The following is a 19,294-nucleotide window of genomic DNA, read 5'->3' on the forward strand; positions in this document are numbered from 1 at the left end:
TGTACATACATGTAAAGTTTCCTTATTATATCCGTGTACATACATGTAAAGTTTCCTTATTATATCTGAGTACATACATGTAAAGTTTCCTTATTATATCCGTGTTCATATGTATGTAAAGTTTCCTTATTATATCTGAGTACATACATGTAAAGTTTCCTTATTATATCTGAATACATACATGTAAAGTTTCCTTATCATATCCGTGTACATACCTATTAAGTTTCTTTATTATATCTGAGTCCATACATGTAAAGTTTCCTTATTATATCTGAGTACATACATGTAAAGTTTCCTTATTATATCTGAGTACATACATGTAAAGTTTCCTTATTATATCTGAGTACATACATGTAAAGTTTCTTTATTATATCTGAGTCCATACATGTAAAGTTTCCTTATTATATCTGAGTCCATACATGTAAAGTTTTCTTATTATATCTGAGTACATACATGTAAAGTTTTTTATTATATCTGAGTCCATACATGTAAAGTTTCTTTATTATATCTGAGTCCATACATGTAAAGTTTCTTTATTATATCTGAGTCCATACATGTAAAGTTTCTTTATTTTATCTGAGTCCATACATGTAAAGTGTCTTTATTATATCTGAAAACATACATGTAAAGTTTCCTTATTATATCTGAGTACATACATGTTAAATTTCCTTATTATATCTGAGTCCATACATGTAAAGTTTCCTTATTATATCCATGTACATACATGTAAAGTTTCCTTATTATATCAGTGTACATACATGTAAAGTTTCCTTATTATATCTGAGTACATACATGTTAAATTTCCTTATTATATCTGAGTCCATACATGTAAAGTTTCCTTATTATATCCATGTACATACATGTAAAGTTTCCTTATTATATCAGTGTACATACATGTAAAGTTTCCTTATTATATCTGAGTACATAAATGTAAAGTTTCTTCATTATATCTGAGTACATACATGTTAAATTTTCCTTATTATATCTGAGTACATACATGTAAAGTTTCCTTATTATATCCGTGTACATACATGTAAAGCTTCCTTATTACATCCGTGTACATACATGTAAAGTTTCCTTATTATATCTGAGTACATAAATGTAAAGTTTCTTCATTATATCTGAGTCCATACATGTAAAGTTTCCTTATAATATCTGAGTACATACATGTAGTTTCCTTATTATATCCGTGTACATACATGTAGTTTCCTTATTATATCTGAGTACATACACGTAAAGTTTCCTTATTATATCTGAGTCCATGCATGTAAAGTTCCTTATTATATTATATCTGTAAAGTCCATACATGTAAAGTGTCTTTATCATATCTGAATACATACATGTAAAGTTTCCTTATTATATCTGAGTGCATACATGTAAAATTTCCTTATTATATCTGTGTCCATACATGTAAAGTTTCCTTATTATATCCATGTACATACATGTAAAGTTTCCACTTATATCCGTGTACATACATGTAAAGTTTCTTTATCATATCTGAGTCCATACATGTAAAGTTTCCTTATTATATCTGAATACATACATGTAAAGTTTCCTTATTATATCTGAGTCTATACATGTAAAGTTTCCTTATTATATCTGAGTACACAATTTAAGTTTCTTTATTATATCTGAGTCCATACATGTAAAGTTTTCTTATTATATCTGAGTAAATACATGTAAAGTTTCCTTATTATATCTGAATACATACATGTAAAGTTTCCTTATTATATCTGAGTCTATACATGTAAAGTTTCCTTATTATATCTGAGTCCACAATTTAAGTTTCTTTATTATATCTGAGTCCATACATGTAAACTTTCCTTATTATATCCTTGTACATACATGTAAAGTTTCCTTATTATATCTGAGTACATACATGTAAAGTTTCCTTATTATATCTGCATGAATACATACATGTAAAGTTTCCTTATTATTTGTTCTAACTTTTAAATTAATCACACCTTTAATCTTATTTAACAGTCATTGACCACTGACCCTACAGGAAGGGATTATGGGGTAAATGGTTTTTTACTTCCATCCAATATATATATGTATGATAAGTCATTTCTGCTGTATAGGGTTATTACCTTGGTGGTAACAAAATTTGAAGGTAGTTAGAGGGGTGAGTGCATTGTAGATCAATGAAATAGAACGTTTACTGAACTATAACAAATGGATAGGCTTAGTGCCAAACATTAGCCAGGATGTTTAAAGTATAAGCTAGGATCCTATGTTTCAATATCACCAGCCCCTCGTTATGTTGTCAAAGTCCCATTTATCTATCACAAAGACAGGGCTGTCATTGAAACAGGAAAACAGATGGAGAATGAGTTTCCCAACAAGAGACTATCAAAATCCAGATTAACGATGTAAATTGTAGATCAATAAGATAAATCTCAGGTAAACGCTGACAGGTAAACTGTGACATTTGCAGACAGTGTTTTATATCTGATGCGGGCGACCGCTTTTCTTCCAGTCAAAGTTTCGCCTCTAGTTCTATTATCCTTGATTACACAGAGTGAATCTCCTGCCTAAAACCCCCTATTTATGCTAATTTATCACCGCAATTACAGCATAATGCATGATTTATATAAAACTAGACCAAATCCATAGAAATCAACTCAAGTGGAAAAAAAAACTTACAATAAAAGCTTTTAAATGGAGTGAATTGAGCGATTTTATCAGACTGTCTAGCTGTGTTTTATCACAAAGGCTGGCCGACCAGCTAATCACAATGGTGTCCTGTAGCTGTATTGATACCTGGCTGAGGCCACAATACACATCAGGCCAATCAACAATCTCATATAACCTCTAAAGCACTGATTTTTCTTCATACTCAAAACTCTTAACCACCGACATAAAGTCTTCATACTCAAAACTCTTAACCACCGACATAAAGTCTTCATACTCAAAACTCTTAACCACCGACATAAAGTCTTCATACTCAAAAATCAAGTTTAGTCATGTTCTCATAACAAAGTCTTCATACTCAAAACTCCAGTTTAGTCATGTTCTCATAACAAAGTCTTTATACTCATAACTCCAGTTTAGTCGTGTTCTCATAACAAAGTCTTTATACTCAAAACTCCAGTTTAGTCATGTTCTCATAACAAAGTCTTCATACTCAAAACTCCAGTTTAGTCATGTTCTCATAACAAAGTCTTTATACTCAAAACTCCAGTTTAGTCATGTTCTCTTAACAAAGTCTTTATACTCAAAACTCCAGTTTAGTCATGTTCTCATAACAAAGTTTTCATACTCAAAACTCCAGTTTAGTCATGTTCTCTTAACAAAGTCTTTATACTCAAAACTCCAGTTTAGTCATGTTCTCATAACAAAGTCTTCATACTCAAAACTCCAGTTTAGTCATGTTCTCATAACAAAGTCTTCATACTCAAAACTCCAGTTTAGTCATGTTCTCATAACAAAGTCTTCATACTCAAAACTCCAGTTTAGTCATGTTCTCATAACAAAGTCTTTATACTCAAAACTCCAGTTTAGTCATGTTCTCATAACAAAGTCTTCATACTCAAAACTCCAGTTTAGTCATGTTCTCATAACAAAGTCTTCATACTCAAAACTCCAGTTTAGTCATGTTCTCATAACAAAGTCTTCATACTCAAAACTCCAGTTTAGTCAGTCATGTTCTCATAACAAAGTCTTCATATACTCAAAACTCCAGTTTTAGTCATGTTCTCATAACAAAGTCTTCATACTCAAAACTCCAGTTTAGTCATGTTCTCATAACAAAGTTTTCATACTCAAAACTCCAGTTTAGTCATGTTCTCATAACAAAGTCTTCATACTCAAAACTCCAGTTTAGTCATGTTCTCATAACAAAGTCTTCATACTCAAAACTCCAGTTTAGTCATGTTCTCATAACAAAGTCTTCATACTCAAAACTCCAGTTTAGTCATGTTCTCTTAACAAAGTCTTCATACTCAAAACTCTTAACCACCGACACAAAGTCTTCATACTCAAAACTCCAGTTTAGTCATGTTCTCTAAACCACTGGCATAAAGTATTCATACTCAAAACTCAGGTCTTTCTTTTAGAAGAAACATCATCAAACACATTTCCAATAGTGTCATATCTGTCCAGCCAATGGTTGGATTTTGTAATAATCATGTACCAAGGTTTTTGAAAGGACCAAAATCAGAGAACCTGGAGGCAAAAACAGTGACATACACCCAATCTCAGTACCTGTTAACAGTCTCTCTCAAGATTTAAAGGAAGAGTTCATAAAGTAGTGGTGGATACCTCCGGCCAGTCAGCTGCTGGTGTCTCAGAAAGGTTTGCAAAAAGTGTTGTTATTGATCAAGACAAATTGATGTTTGATTCTTGTCAAATGCCCAAACCAAGTAACAAACAAGGAGCTGCAAAGCGTGGCATTATCCCCAGCGCCCTGCAGTTGATATAAAAACCCAAATACATCAAGGTCAAAGTCACAATTCTTCAAGTATAACTTTAAAGTTAAGCAAGTATTGTAAGACATCAGCTGACAGATGCAAACTTTTATGGCTCTTACAACTTTTATGTCTGTCACAACTTTTATTTTGTTTGTTTGTTTGTCTGATAAATTAACATCCTATTAACAGCCAGAGTCATGTAAGGACAGTCTCCCATGTATGCGGTGTGTACTGTGTAAGTACTGTATATGTAGTGCATGTTGCTTGGTTTGAGAGACTGCGGTATATTCGTTTTCTGTCTTCTTGTATATTGGAACTGTTGCCCTTTTCATAGTGCTAAATCACAGAAGCATGGTGCCAAAGATACTAAGCAACACCCCCACCCGGTCACATTATACTGAGAACAGGCGAACCAATCGTCCTACTGCTGAGCACTAAGCAGAAGTAGAAGCTACCACTAGTACTACCACATAACTCAAAGCCTACCTTACAGAGGTGAGTACTGGTGAAGGCCAAAAGTGAGGTGGTGTTAAGGAAGAAGAGAAATGATAAGATCCTAAAATTAGTCGCCTTTTACAATCATGCAACCCATGGGGGCAGAAGATACAATCACAAGTTTTATGTATCTCACAATATTTTTTCAAATAAAGTACTCTATACTTATATAAATTGCTTGTCACATTGTATCTTGTGAGAGGTCTTTGTGCGAGTGAAACAAGTGTACAAAATGACCAAATAACCTGTCATGTCCAATCCAGTACTCCAACTCCTGTCCACATACATCAGTAAAATACAACGCTGAAAATATATTCTATATAATAATACTCTATTCTTTTAAAGGTCAAGATCTACATAATAAAATGAAACTACAAAGTTATACAGTCTATTAACCAGCTAACTAATATAGAACTGTGACCTGTCTGATACAGAAGAAAAGTGCAGTGTGTGGATGAGAACAATACCACTGTGTGTGCCTACCTGTACACCTGACCAGGTAAAAATTCTCTGGTATTTCCCTTCATGTATAGTCGGCTTTGTTAGCATCAAATAAACATGACAAACCAACTCCTACAAATGTTTGTCTAGAATTAATGGCAATGACATTCACGGCAACGCTTGTTGACATAACTAATCTCCATCATTACCGGCTGTCTAATACTGACTGGTCAGCTAAAAGACAGGAGAACAGTCACGAGGTCAGTTAAGTTGGACACAGATCACTGGTGTCAGCCAATTATCCACTGTCCGTCCATACTTCATAAAGTGTGGAGTAAAGCACAGCTAGATAACACCTGGTTGGCTGATAACAAACTTTCCACAGGTACCTACACTTTTCAGATCATCACTAAATAACTTTCCTCCTTAACGATCACCTTGTACGTCGGTATGTCCGGTAAATCTTAATTGATTACCAACATCCAGAAATCTAGGATCCTTATGAATCAACACAGTTTCTTTAACTTTTCTTTGTAGTGTTACTTATCAGAACGGCTAAACGACAATGTCCAGTTTGTTGAGATTCCTCCTCGGTCCAAACTGACTGGCCCGACTGACCAATGTTTATGTGTGGAATGACCGCGTGTGACCGAGCTTTACAGACCTATGAGCGAGCAGCCAATGTCAACAGTGGTAGAGTGTGGTGACAGTATATGTAGGGCACTCCTCTTATCGTACTATCATTAGCTCCTACACACAATCGGCCATACCCCAGTACACACACCACAGGTAAACAATTATCTCCGTATGTGTTCATCATGTTCATTTCCTTTTCACTTTCATACATTGGCCAATATTTGATTTTCAGATGATCATTACGTAATGTCACAAGATCTAATTTCTGTACACCGACACATTGTACAACTTTATAGCATCAGACTAAAATACAAATGTACATGCAATGTAACGGTGAAAAAAGTGGATGATTCAGTGACGGAAATAACACAGATATACATATTGTTGTACAATTATCATTTATATACCTCAATGGTTGATAACGTTTCCAGGAATAAATCTATTTTTACATGATTTTATTCAATCTGAGAGGACAGTAAATATGTAAAACTTTTGATAGTTAGACCTCACAGTTGTCCCTTGTCAAGATTTGTTTTAATGAACAGCCACTGAAGCAGATAAGGTGATTGTTGTGGAACTTGACCTTCTGTCTCTTTTTACTTGATTGGTATTTATAAAAATCAGCTTATAAGCATACATGTGAGGAGTTTACAGATCAGTTTGCTTCTGAAACAAATTTACATAAACAATGCACAGATAATACAAACCAACAAAATAACACCTTTTCTTGGATAAACAAAATAAAATTATTGAATACAGCATGACTCATCAGATCGCCATACAAACTTTCTGGCTTTGTGCTGAGAGCTTTTTGTTGGTGTTTTTAGATTCCACATTACATAATGATGTACACCTGAAGACTTGTTAAATACTGCTGAATCATGCTCTATCAGTGGGTAGGAAGACAGTGCTCTTTTCTGAAGGTTCGCAACAGCTCTGATATCCATGACAATGACACACTGATACAAAAAACGGTACCTGATTCACAGGTAATCAGTAAAGGATTCAGTCTGACTTACCATGGTAAAATATGTACACACAAAACAAGCAGAGAAATAGGCAGAAAATGGACAAAATTATTTGTCATTATATTCCCTACTAATGATTGTTATGTTACATATAGGACCCAATAAGCATCCAGATCACTCAAACATTGAGAAATTGAGCAAAGGCTTAATGAAACGGATTTAGACCTTACAGTAAATTATTGTATGGAGGTTGGCCGCATAATGCAATTCCATTGACAAAAAGAAACAATTAATTGTTGTCAAAGGCCAAAATATAGGTCACAGTGACCTAGTTTTATCACTAGACACACCACCTCACAAAGTTGGACCCACATACCAAGTATGAAGTTCTAATGCCTATAGTATGCCCAGTAGGAGTTATAGCCCAGAGAAGCTTTTTTTAACCGTGTGAAACAAAGTCTTTCCTAGGTGGATTTATGAACTAAGTATGAAGTTCCAAGACTTATAGAATAAGAGACTAAGAGCCTGGACAAGATCGGATGAAGGAATGGATCGAAGGATCGACAAATGGCACAATGCAAACTCAAAACTATAGTCTCCCCCTTCCCCTTGTTCCTAGTGGGGTACTAATAAGGAACTATATAATATTTATATTTGCAGTCTTCAGTCTACATTTTATATAAATATCTAAATATAACATAAGTGAACTGGGGCCCAGCAAAAGGCCCTAGGTTGGAGATTGTCCCCAGCAACAGGCCCTAGGTTGGAGATTGTCCACAGCAACAGGCCCTAGGTTGGAGATTGTCACTAGCAACAGGCCCTAGGCTAGAGGTTGCTCCCAGCAACAGGCCCTAAGCTGGATATTGCCCCCATCAACAGGCCTTAGGCTGGAGAATGCCCCCAACAACAGGCCCCAGGATGGAGGTTGCCCCCAGGAACATTTGTTTGGGGACATTCAGCTTAAATGTAGCATGTAAAATTGTTCATGTTATGGAATGGAGAGAAAATATGTTATGACAATTTCTGTACTGCTCATTCATGATATATTAACATTATGACATTAAAGATAATCAATGAAGAAACCCCAAAAAACTGGGGCCTCGAAAAGGAGAAGGACTGCTTATAGAATGGGGGAAGGGGTGCTAATTGGTGCTTATATGGTAATAGCACATTTCATGAATATTTTGGGGGGGATATAGATAGAGAACTTTAACAATAGAGTGCAAATATGGACAACATGAGACCAAGTCACCACCAGGAATGACAAAGTTTACAGCTATAGGTGTTTTCCTACCCCCCTGGCCATAATACACACACAGCTGTGACTCCATTCACACAGTCACCAATGCCCATTCATAAAACCTAGAACTGATTGAATTGGTTGTATGTTCCAGGTAGGGCCTGTCTGATACACCAGGATGGCTGACCTCAGACACCTATACAACTCCACAAGGCAAAGCTGATAGAATGTCAACTACTATCAAATAAAATTAAATAATTACCAAATCCTCCTTTGAAATAAGGCTATACAAAATAAATCTGAATATGGGCCAATTTCCTCAAATTTGACTTTGACATTGATGGAAGTTTATGGAGTGTAAAATAATATATGGTTAGGTGGTCTTTCCATTAGTGATTTAGTGCGAGATTCTGACAAACAGCTGGCAGAAAGGGGTCAGTTGCAATAGTTATACACAGTGATACCTCAATTAGGAAACATTTAACATTAATAGTAAAGAAACTAAATGTATAAAGCTTAATTATAGTTTAAAATTGAAGAGACTAGGAACCAATGTAAAGACAACATCTACAACACTGAAAGACTAAGCAGTCCCTAGGGTAAGAACTGTCATTCCATAATTTAATTTTAGCTTATCTCCCCTTATTAAACCTATTCAATATGAGAGACCCAACATGTTCATGCTATGGCCATTTGTTTGAAGCTTTAAAGGCCCAATATATGTAACTTTTCAGGGTTTTATTTTGTAATCACAAACATATATAATAATTGAATATTGTACCAATGACCTATAATAAAGATGAAATATGTGTATTATGACATTATTCCATGTAGATAGTCTTGTAAACATACCTGCCATCTTGTAACAGTCAAAAATTGTAAAACCGCAATTTTGTATACAGGCCTACACATTTTCTATGGCCGATAACATGTCTGTTTCTGTTTTTCCTGCGCAAAGTTGATCGGTTCACATGATATTTTCCAGAAAACAAGACTTTCTGAGAACTTCTTCATATCATTTCGTTTTGTATTAATTGTGGGCCACATCATTTTTTTTATTTTTTTTTTTTTTTCTAAACTTCACAGTTATTCTCAGCAACAACTTACCTGGCCTTAGTCATAATTTTATGCAGAAAGTAAATGTTTGTGATTTCAAACAAGAGGCCCAGAGGGCATGTATTGCTCACCTGGTTGTAATGCTAAGTAATGTTCTATATACAGGTTCATTAAATAGTTGTTTCTTTTCTCAAGGAATTTTCCCTCTAATATCTCTATTGGGCTTCACTCTTTCTACTCCATGGGGTCAGAGCCAAAATTTTGTTATTTTTCTCCACGGGATGTTTCTGGTCAAATTTGGTTACAATGCATGTGGAACTCTATGACTAGTAGTGATTTAAAGAATTTACTCCTATTTCCCCTATTGGGCCATGCCCCTCCTGCCCCCGGGGTGTAAGAGCCAAAATTTATACAAACTATATTCCCCTTCCCCCAAGGATGTTTCCGGCCAAATTTGGTTATATTCAATGCCGAACTCTATGACTAGTAGATATTTAAAAGATTTACCCCTTTTCCCCTATTGGGCGCCGCCCCTCCTACCCCTGGGGGGTCAGAGCCAAAATTTATACCAATTTTATTCCCCTTCCCCTGAGGATGTTTCTGGCCAAATTTGGTTAGATTTCATTCATTACTCTATGACTAGTAGCAATTTAAAGAATTTACCCCTATTTCACCTATTGGGCCTACCCCTCCTGCCCCGGGGGTTTTGAGCCAAAATTTATACAAACTTTATTCCCCTTCCCCCAAGGATGTTTCTGGCCAAATTTGGTTACATTCCATGCATAACTCTATGACTAGTAGCGATTTAAAGGAAATGTTGACGGACGGACGACAGATGACAGATGCCGCGCCATGAACTAAGCTCACCGGCTCACTAAAAACCTGAAAAGTTACGCATATTGGGCCTTAAGAAAGAAGTTACTATTGTGCATCATGCAATTTGGTTTCCATTTAATGAATCAGTGTGATAATTTGGATATAAATAGAGCTGTTCTGAACTAAACTCAATAAAAAAAGAAATAACAAGTGAAAATTAATAGGAATCCTTACCAACACAAACTCCAATCGTCGAAAGTAATGCTTGTAAAGACAAAGTAATTTTTGTAAAGACAAAGTAATTTTTGTAGAGACAAAAAGACAAAGCAATGCTTGTAAAGACAAAGTAATTCTTGTAAAGACAAAGTAATTCTTGTAAAGACAAAGTAATTCTTGTAAAGACAAAAAGACAAAGCAATGCTTGTAAAGACAAAGTAATTCTTGTAAAGACAAAAAGACAAAGCAATGCTTGTAAAGACAAAGCAATGCTTGTAAAGACAAAGTAATTCTTGTAAAGACAAAGTAATGCTTGTAAAGACAAAGTAATTCTTGTAAAGACAAAGCAATGCTTGTAAAGACAAAGTAATTATTGTAAAGACAAATTAATGTTTGTAAAGACAAATTAATGTTTGTAAAGACAAAGAAATGCTTGTAAAGACAAAGAAATGCTTGTAAAGACAAAGCAATGCTTGTAAAGACAAAGTAATGTTTGTAAAGACAAAGCAATGCTTGTAAAGACAAAGCAATGTTGTGAAGACAAAGTAATGCTTGTAAAGACAAAGTAATGCTTGTAAAGACAAAGTAATGCTTGTAAAGACAAAGTAATTCTTGTAAAGACAAAGTAATGCTTGTAAAGACAAAGTAATGTTGTGAAGACAAAGTAATGCTTGTAAAGACAAAGCAATGTTGTAAAGACAAAGTAATGCTTGTAAAGACAAAGTAATGCTTGTAAAGACAAAGTAATGTTTGTAAAGACAAAGTAATGCTTGTAAAGACAAAGTAATGTTGTGAAGACAAAGTAATGCTTGTAAAGACAAAGTAATGTTTGTAAAGACAAAGTAATGCTTGTAAAGACAAAGTTATGTTGTAAAGACAAAGTAATGCTTAAAAAGACAAAGTAATTCTTGTAAAGACAAAGTAATGTTTGTAAAGACAAAGTAATGCTTATAACGACAAAGTAATGTTGTGAAGACAAAGTTATTCTTGTAAAGACAAAGTAATGTTGTAAAGACAAAGTAATGCTTGTAAAGACAAAGCAATGTTGTGAAGACAAAGTAATGCTTGTAAAGACAAAGTAATGCTTGTAAAGACAAAGCAATGCTTGTAAAGACAAAGTAATGTTTGTAAAGACAAAGTAATGTTTGTAAAGACAAAGTAATGTTGTAAAGACAAAGTAATGCTTGTAAAGACAAAGTAATGTTTGTAAAGACAAAGTAATGCTTGTAAAGACAAAGTAATGCTTGTAAAGACAAAGTAATGTTGTAAAGACAAAGTAATGCTTGTAAAGACAAAGTAATTCTTGTAAAGACAAAGTAATGCTTGTAAAGAAAAATTCTTGTAAAGACAAAGCAATGCTTGTAAAGACAAAGTAATGTTGTAAAGACAAAGTAATGCTTGTAAAGACAAAGTAATTCTTGTAAAGACAAAGCAATGCTTGTAAAGACAAAGTAATGCTTGTAAAGACAAAGTAATGCTTGTAAAGACAAAGTAATTCTTGTAAAGACAAAGTAATGCTTGTAAAGACAAAGTAATGCTTGTAAAGACAAAGTAATGCTTGTAAAGACAAAGTAATGCTTGTAAAGACAAAGTAATGCTTGTAAAGACAAAGTAATGTTTGTAAAGACAAAGCAATGCTTGTAAAGACAAAGTAATGCTTGTAAAGACAAAGTAATGCTTGTAAAGACAAAGTAATTCTTGTAAAGACAAAGTAATGCTTGTAAAGACAAAGTAATTCTTGTAAAGACAAAGTAATGCTTGTAAAGACAAAGTAATGCTTGTAAAGACAAAGTAATGCTTGTAAAGACAAAGTAATGCTTGTAAAGACAAAGTAATGTTTGTAAAGACAAAGCAATGTTGTGAAGACAAAGTAATGTTGTAAAGACAAAGTAATGTTTGTAAAGACAAAGTAATGCTTGTAAAGACAAAGGAACACAAGAGAACAAAGTGATATATCAAACAATCTTAAATTCTCTACACAAGGCATTGGAAACATTTCACTTGCTAATACATCAGCAGTTATTTCAAATGACGCATCATTACTGATTGTTACTTGTATTGGAGTTCTACATAAAACCGACATCTGTGGTTTCATCATAACATATATCTGGGGTATATACATGATATAGTTTATACAGGTAACAAACCAACTCAAATATGGGTCACTGCAACTTGGTGTGAAACTTTGGGAAGATCATTTCCCACATTCAGAAGAAATCCCCATTCAATAAATACATGTAAAGATATACCACAGATGTCTATCAGTAGTCTCATCGCTCCAGAGTTTTACTTACTAGATAAATATTATTTCTGTATTACACAGAACATTTCACACATCAAAATATGATATAATCAAAGATGACAAAAATTTCTTATTGTTAGTTTTGGGTGTTAAAATTTCTGATGACCAGGCATTAATTCAGTACCTAAGACAGATGAAGTTGATTCCAACAGGTAATGACTTAACTAGCTTATATGTAAAGACTTTTCTTTTTACCTATTAAAATATACCCCTTACTTATTACCTGTGGAGTTTACCTGTAACAAGTTTTACCTTCTGGTAGCTAGAGGAGGTTTGCCATCTCCAGATTCCAGGAAGTCATCAATCCTTTTTCCTGTTGTAATACAGTGTTACCTTTATATGTTTTACCTGTATAAATGTACCTGTAACAAGTTTCTTACCTTTTGATAGCTAGAGGATGGCTGATACTCCTCCACATCCCCAGGCTCCACAGGATCGTAACAATCATCCTCCATCCTCAGTACTTTCATATCCTCCTCTCACCAACACTATACTTTCAGGCCATGTAAAAAGGATGGGTTTCTATTAGCTGTCCATTAACACTTTAAAGAGAAATCCCACCTTGTTAATACGTCAACCAACAATCACAGTTTTCACATTCACCTCCACATCCTTGGACACCAGATCAAATCACATCTGCTACATGAAGATAAAATGTCTTCCAACACAAAATCAATGTTACCATCAATAGTACTGGTCAAGCCTTTGATCAAATCACCAGGGTCAATGTCCGAGAAATTGTCCACAGTATCCCCAGAGATTCTGAAGATTCAGCACTGGAGTTCCCTGGACCAAGTACTCAGCATAGCTCTACACAGACACTTGTATATTACTAGGCTTCAGTCAGGTTTAAAATCCTCAGAATCCGAGAATGTTGTAGACATGTTGCAAAATCGTCAAGTTTGTTTCATGTTCCTGCCAAACCTCGATGATGATGGCCTAAAAAACGAAAATGAGAAAAAAACATGAGGTGGGCACACTACATCTACTTGTTAATTAAACAGGCTTAGAACAGTGTTCAAAGTCTGCAACATTGGCTTTAAGTGTAAATCTCTATATCATACAGTCTTGTATAGTCTACACACCTTATGATACGTAAAACAGCTCCACCATTAATCATCCTTAAAACCTATTCTTTATGATATTACATCATTTCTATTATCCCGGAACACATTACATTTTTCTTACCAAACATTCACTATAAATCATATAAAAAATCTCTTTTCAAAGAATACTATTTTTTACTATATATTTTGTCATTTCCCTTCAAAATTTTCAGTAAAACCAAATGTTTGGTTGACATGACAATATAGCGCCTGGCAGACGATTGGTCATGTGTCATGCTGCACTCACCACTACCACTCCCTATCTATAACATACCAAAACATGTGCCAGCCTCATTTCAAAATTTCAAGAGTTTTACTACAATAGAAGTGATATCACCAGGATATCAGATTCCCAAACCAAATCAATTTCTCCTCTGAAACAATACCACTGAAATACTGACAATATGTACAGTTTGAAAACAAAACCCATCATTATTATGTAACCAGGTCTGACAGTTATTGGAGGATAGATAGAATGTCAGACAACAGATGTCGGTTAGGTATAACATGGGGGATAGAATGTTCAAAAATATTCAAATGAAATTTGTTTGACTGTAGATGTTTAAGAGACATGATTCCTGAGAATATATGGAGGAAGGGAGAGGATGACTATCTGGTCCAGTAAGGTGTAACATCCTCTGTCACTCTCCTATGGGACAGCTTCTATTGATTTAACATAGGTAAACCATCCCTGTACTGTCGTCTGCTCGTCAGCTAGGTCACCGAGTACAAAACTGTTACACTAGGGGAATCCAACCAGGGCCGATGAACAGGGCTGTATACTACTACCATATGTGAATTCTAATAGGTGATGAAATAATTTGAGCATGAAATATGTATACATTACCACTTCAATCAGGCAAGTTCAAGGAAAAGCAGACTTTAAAAACTTTTTAATGAATTCACAGACATGTCCTGTTGTGATTTGGGGAGTAACTTTTGATTCTGTGAAATGAATATCACACTTTGATTTTCTACCAAGATACCAACATAAAGATAAACAAACCAGTAAATACACAAGGAGGATCTTGATGGTCATGTCTGATGACTACCTCAGTACATCAATGGATACACAAGCCATTGTTTTGTATCTTATACAGGCCGACTAACTCTGGGGTCAACACTCAAATTATATTTTTCATTCGGAGCAATTACTGTTAAATCATATAGAGCAGAATTAGACAATTTTTTTATACCCTGATATATCATATTATGGAAGGATATGCTATGCAGTTGGTGATAAAAGTTCCCCCCTCCCCCATCCAAATAACCTGATCAATGGTCAATGCAAGACAACTCTTCCATTCTTCCATGTCATTTTTTAATGTTGCTGCCTAGTGGTGGAGATCTAGAAGTCTAATGTCCACAGGGCCACTGCTTTATCAATGATGTACACAAATGAGAGGACATGGAATGCAGGATGATGATATGTGACCTGGCATCATGTTAAGCACATACATACATACATCTCCTGATCAATCTAGCATAACCTATGTACACTACCAAGCAATTCCATACTGTTTTTTGTTCCATCTTTGTGTGATAAAAGCTTTATCCTGTAAACTTATCCATTACATATTGGAGATGAGAGATGGGATACAGTGGGAGACAAAAAGCTGCTACAATCAATTATCAGCATATCACTTTGGACACATGTCATTTCTCGTAACATTTGGCTATTTTCTGCACATTATATGGCAGCATCTGAGCGCTGAGACTGGCAGGTCTGCCTCCATTACCAACAGTTTTATCATCTTACGTGTCATTTACCACCGTTTACATGGTGATGGATGTCTCCTGTAACACATTCCTGTAATATCAGAAAACAGATTCCTCAACAATCTACCATTATTCTACATCTCTCTTGACAATCAGCAGCAGGCCTGATGGGATCCTCAATGTTAATACAGAAATCTGGGGTTCAGTAAACATACATATAATTAAGCTGTTCATCTTTATACTTTCCCTCATTTAGGGAGCCTGTTACAGATAGGGTAATATGCCATTAGGTGCATCACATGCACCAAGATAAACACTTATACATGTTTTCTTTGAATGGCTAAATAAAGAATGGTAAACATGAACAGACAACCTGACGGCCTTGTTTCTGGTAATATACAGTTAAACCTGCTCTATATAAAGACCACTCTCTCACTATGACCACTTTCTTGTGGAATAGCAAATGGCTAAATCTAACATAATTTGATGTGTGTATTAAAACAAGTTGGCTTTAGACCATTTCTTCAATATCCCTTTATATATCACAGATATATTGGTGTATATCACATATATACATTTCATACAACACTACTCTAATTTCTTCTACATAATCTCCTTAACATTTCCTTTCAAGTCAGGACCAAATTTGGTTCTGTTGTGTTTAACTTTTATTTAATTTAATAAACATTTATAAACATTTCATGTTGAAAGTCTAATAACCATATTTCACAGTTGACTGCCTAATGCCACCCAATGTGTGACATAGTTTTGGGGAGCCTTCCTGGCCCACTTCCTGTGTAGGCAGTGTTGGAATAGCAGGACGAATTACAAGAGAACAGGAAAATAATGGCTGTTTGGTAGAAGTCTACAGTCCTGTGGTTTGTCTGTCGGACAGGCCATCCCTAACCACAGTTAAAAAGTTAAAGGCTTCAGGCTTATTGGTTCAGCTACAAAACCAATCCTTTTAATCACATTTTCTCCACTACCCCACAATAAAACATATCCACCTTTTATCAGCTACTGTACATACTCTACTTATAGATCCTGTTACATACAATAAATGGACTTTTTAATGTTGTATTTCATTGTAAACAGGAGAGAAGATCCAGACGTCCTATAAACGTTTAGGCCTTTATTAATGGTAACCTCATCCAGCACTTCTTAGAGATGTCATATTTCCAAATAAATGTATCTTACAAGATATACACATTCCAAAATCCTCACAGGTTTTCTTAGAAATCAGGTCCTTGACAAAAGATAATTTGGATTGATCCTCAATCCATCAAATCTATGAGGCAATGATGCTGTTACCTTTATGTTTTACACCTGCCTCGTTACTACAGGTATGTCAGTTTTATCACTGGAATACCTGTCATGTGTATCTTTGTGTGTAAAGGTGAAAGGAGCATGAATCTAAGTGAAGTAATATACACTGAAGTAAAAGTGTTTTAAACTTGATGAGGACACCAGGAGAGATAGATACAAGCCAACATTCCCTGGCATGGCTCACCAACCTAGTAACACTGTCTGATGCTGTACATGTCAAAAGATAGGGGGAAAACGGGATCATAAATATCACAGAGTTTTAGTGTTATAATGATGATTCTCCATTACCTGTTATCATTTACCTGTCCAAACAGACTAGGAAAGTCATTAAGATCCGTGGTCAGGTAAGCTAATCAGTGGAATCCTGACCAGCCACAGGTATGTCAGGGTGCAACTCAGCCAGCCTGCAGTACTATATACAATGCCTGTGACTAGATCACAACTTTACAGTTTTCAAGGTATGCAGATTGACCACAAACGGTGGTGGTCAGCCCCAGTGGTCAGCCGACTGTGGCCAGAACTTTACACCTGTATCATCAGTACAGGTATACATTCATCCATGGTCAGGTTTCTACACTGGTTACGGGTACTACATCACATATTGACAGGCTTGTACAGGACCACATGGGTATCATCATTTGGCCGATTCACCTTGGTCACCATGACAGCAGCCAACCGCTGGAGGCCATATATATAAAATCTTGCACCCTGCCAATGAATCTTCACTACATCATTCTAGTTCCACTGAAATGTAATATATATCATTTTAGCTTCTAACCACATGCAGGGACAAGGATCTTTAACTCTTGCCTATATCCATGCAGGGTCAAATATACTTGCCTAATACCCATGGCCACACTTCAAATCTATCCAAGTACATGGTACTTAGCTCTTTTCTGTATCCATGGACAAAATAATTACTTTTGTATCTAGGGACACAGAAATTAGCTCTTGAATGCAAGGACATAGTACTTAGCTCTTGCATGTATCTAGGGACATATTACTTATTTCTTGCCTGTAACCAAGGACAAAATAATACGCTAGTCTGTATCCATGGACATATTGCTTGGTCCTTGCCTGTATCCAAGGACACATTGCTTGGCCCTTGTCTGTATCCAAAGACATAGTGCTTGGCCCTTGTGTGTATCCAAGGACAGATAGTGGTTGGTTCTTGCTTATATCCAAGGACATAGTGCTTTGCTCTTGCCTGTGTCCAAGGACAGATAGTGCTTGGTTCTTGCCTGTATCCAAGGACAGACAGTGCTTGGTTCTTGCTTGTATCCATGGACATAGTGCTTAGCTCTTTCCTGTATCCAAGGACTGATAGTGCTTGGTTCTTGCCTGTATCCAAGAACAAAGTACTTTGTTCTTGCATGTGTCTAAGGTCAGATAGTGCTTGGTTCTGGCTCATATCCAAGGACATAGTGCTTGGCCCTTGTCTGTATCCAAAGACATAGTGCTTGGCTCTTGTGTGTATCCAAGGACAGATAGTGGTTGGTTCTTGCTTATATCCAAGGACATAGTGCTTGGCTCTTGTGTGTATCCAAGGACATAGTGCTTTGCCCTTGTGTGTATCCAAGGACACATTGCTTGGCCCTTGTCTATACCCAAGGACATAGTGCTTGGCTCTTGTGTGTATCCAAGGACACATTGCTTGGCCCTTGTTTATATCCAAGGACATAATGCTTGGTTCTTGTGTGTATTAAGGGACACACTACTTAGCTCTTGTCTGTATCCAAGGACAAAATAATACACTTGTCTGTATCAAAGGACATATTGCTTGGCTCTTTCCTGTATCCAAGGACATATAGTGCTTGGTTCTTGCTTGTATCTAAGGATACAGTGCTTTGCTCTTGCCTGTATCCAAGGACAGATAGTGCTTGGTTCTTGCTTGTATCCAAGGACATAGTGCTTGGCTCTTGCCTGTATCCAAGGACAGATAGTGCTCAGTTCTTGCCTCTATCCAAGAACAAAGTACTTTGCTCTTGCCTGTATCCAAGGACAGATAATGCTTGGTCCTTGCCTGTATCCAAGGAAAAAGTACTTATCTCTTGCCTGTAGACAGCAGTACCCTACTGACATAGCCTGTACTTCAACACACTATAATGTTTTAACATGTTTAGCTTCTGTCCTGTCCATGTTTTGTATACTCAATCCCATTAACTGGCCAGGGACCTTGCATTGCTGTGAACCTTGACCCTTTACATGTCAGTTTACCCACTGTCCATTCTAACCATCCTTATGGCCCACTAATCCCAAGGGACACCAATGTATATTAAGCGCAGTCACTAGCTGTAGAGATTTCAAATGTTTTAGGTAGAGATCTCTGGTGAAATGTTATCCATTACTATTTAGTATAGCTGTGAGAGACAGGTCAGTAAGACCATTACATTGACCAACTCAGAATACTGGCTGCCATATCTAGCTGGATTGGTGATCCTATACACACAAAGATAATTGGAGGAATATTTCCAATTCTTCTTCTGCAATTTGATGTATTACTTTCTGTAGGAATGTTGGCCCACCAATACACATAATCTGTCTAGCTAATAACCGCTCTG

The 19,294-nt window shown here is 35.8% G+C and overlaps 1 protein-coding gene across 12 annotated transcripts in view; it reads right to left on the bottom strand.

Annotated features, from left to right (window-relative positions):
- LOC138319243 (protein sprint-like) overlaps positions 1 to 19,294 on the bottom strand; it is a 71,206-nt gene that overhangs the window by 26,777 nt on the left and 25,135 nt on the right. For 8 of the 12 annotated variants that reach the window (XM_069262251.1, XM_069262259.1, XM_069262255.1 and 5 more), the window contains 2 exons: positions 12,963 to 13,521; positions 10,299 to 10,328 (listed from right to left, as the gene is read on the bottom strand). In XM_069262251.1, coding sequence (XP_069118352.1) covers positions 10,299 to 10,328; positions 12,963 to 13,052 — 120 coding nt within the window. In that variant the 5' untranslated portion in view covers positions 13,053 to 13,521. Of the gene's footprint in view, positions 1 to 5,152; positions 5,177 to 5,390; positions 6,436 to 10,298; positions 10,329 to 12,962; positions 13,522 to 13,667; positions 13,816 to 19,294 lie in introns of those variants that run through there. The other 4 variants (XM_069262257.1, XM_069262262.1, XM_069262263.1 and 1 more) reach the window with 4 other exon arrangements.

The sequence above is a fragment of the Argopecten irradians genome, chromosome 3, assembly GCF_041381155.1.
Source record: "Argopecten irradians isolate NY chromosome 3, Ai_NY, whole genome shotgun sequence".
Taxonomy (NCBI): Eukaryota; Metazoa; Mollusca; class Bivalvia; order Pectinida; family Pectinidae; genus Argopecten; species Argopecten irradians.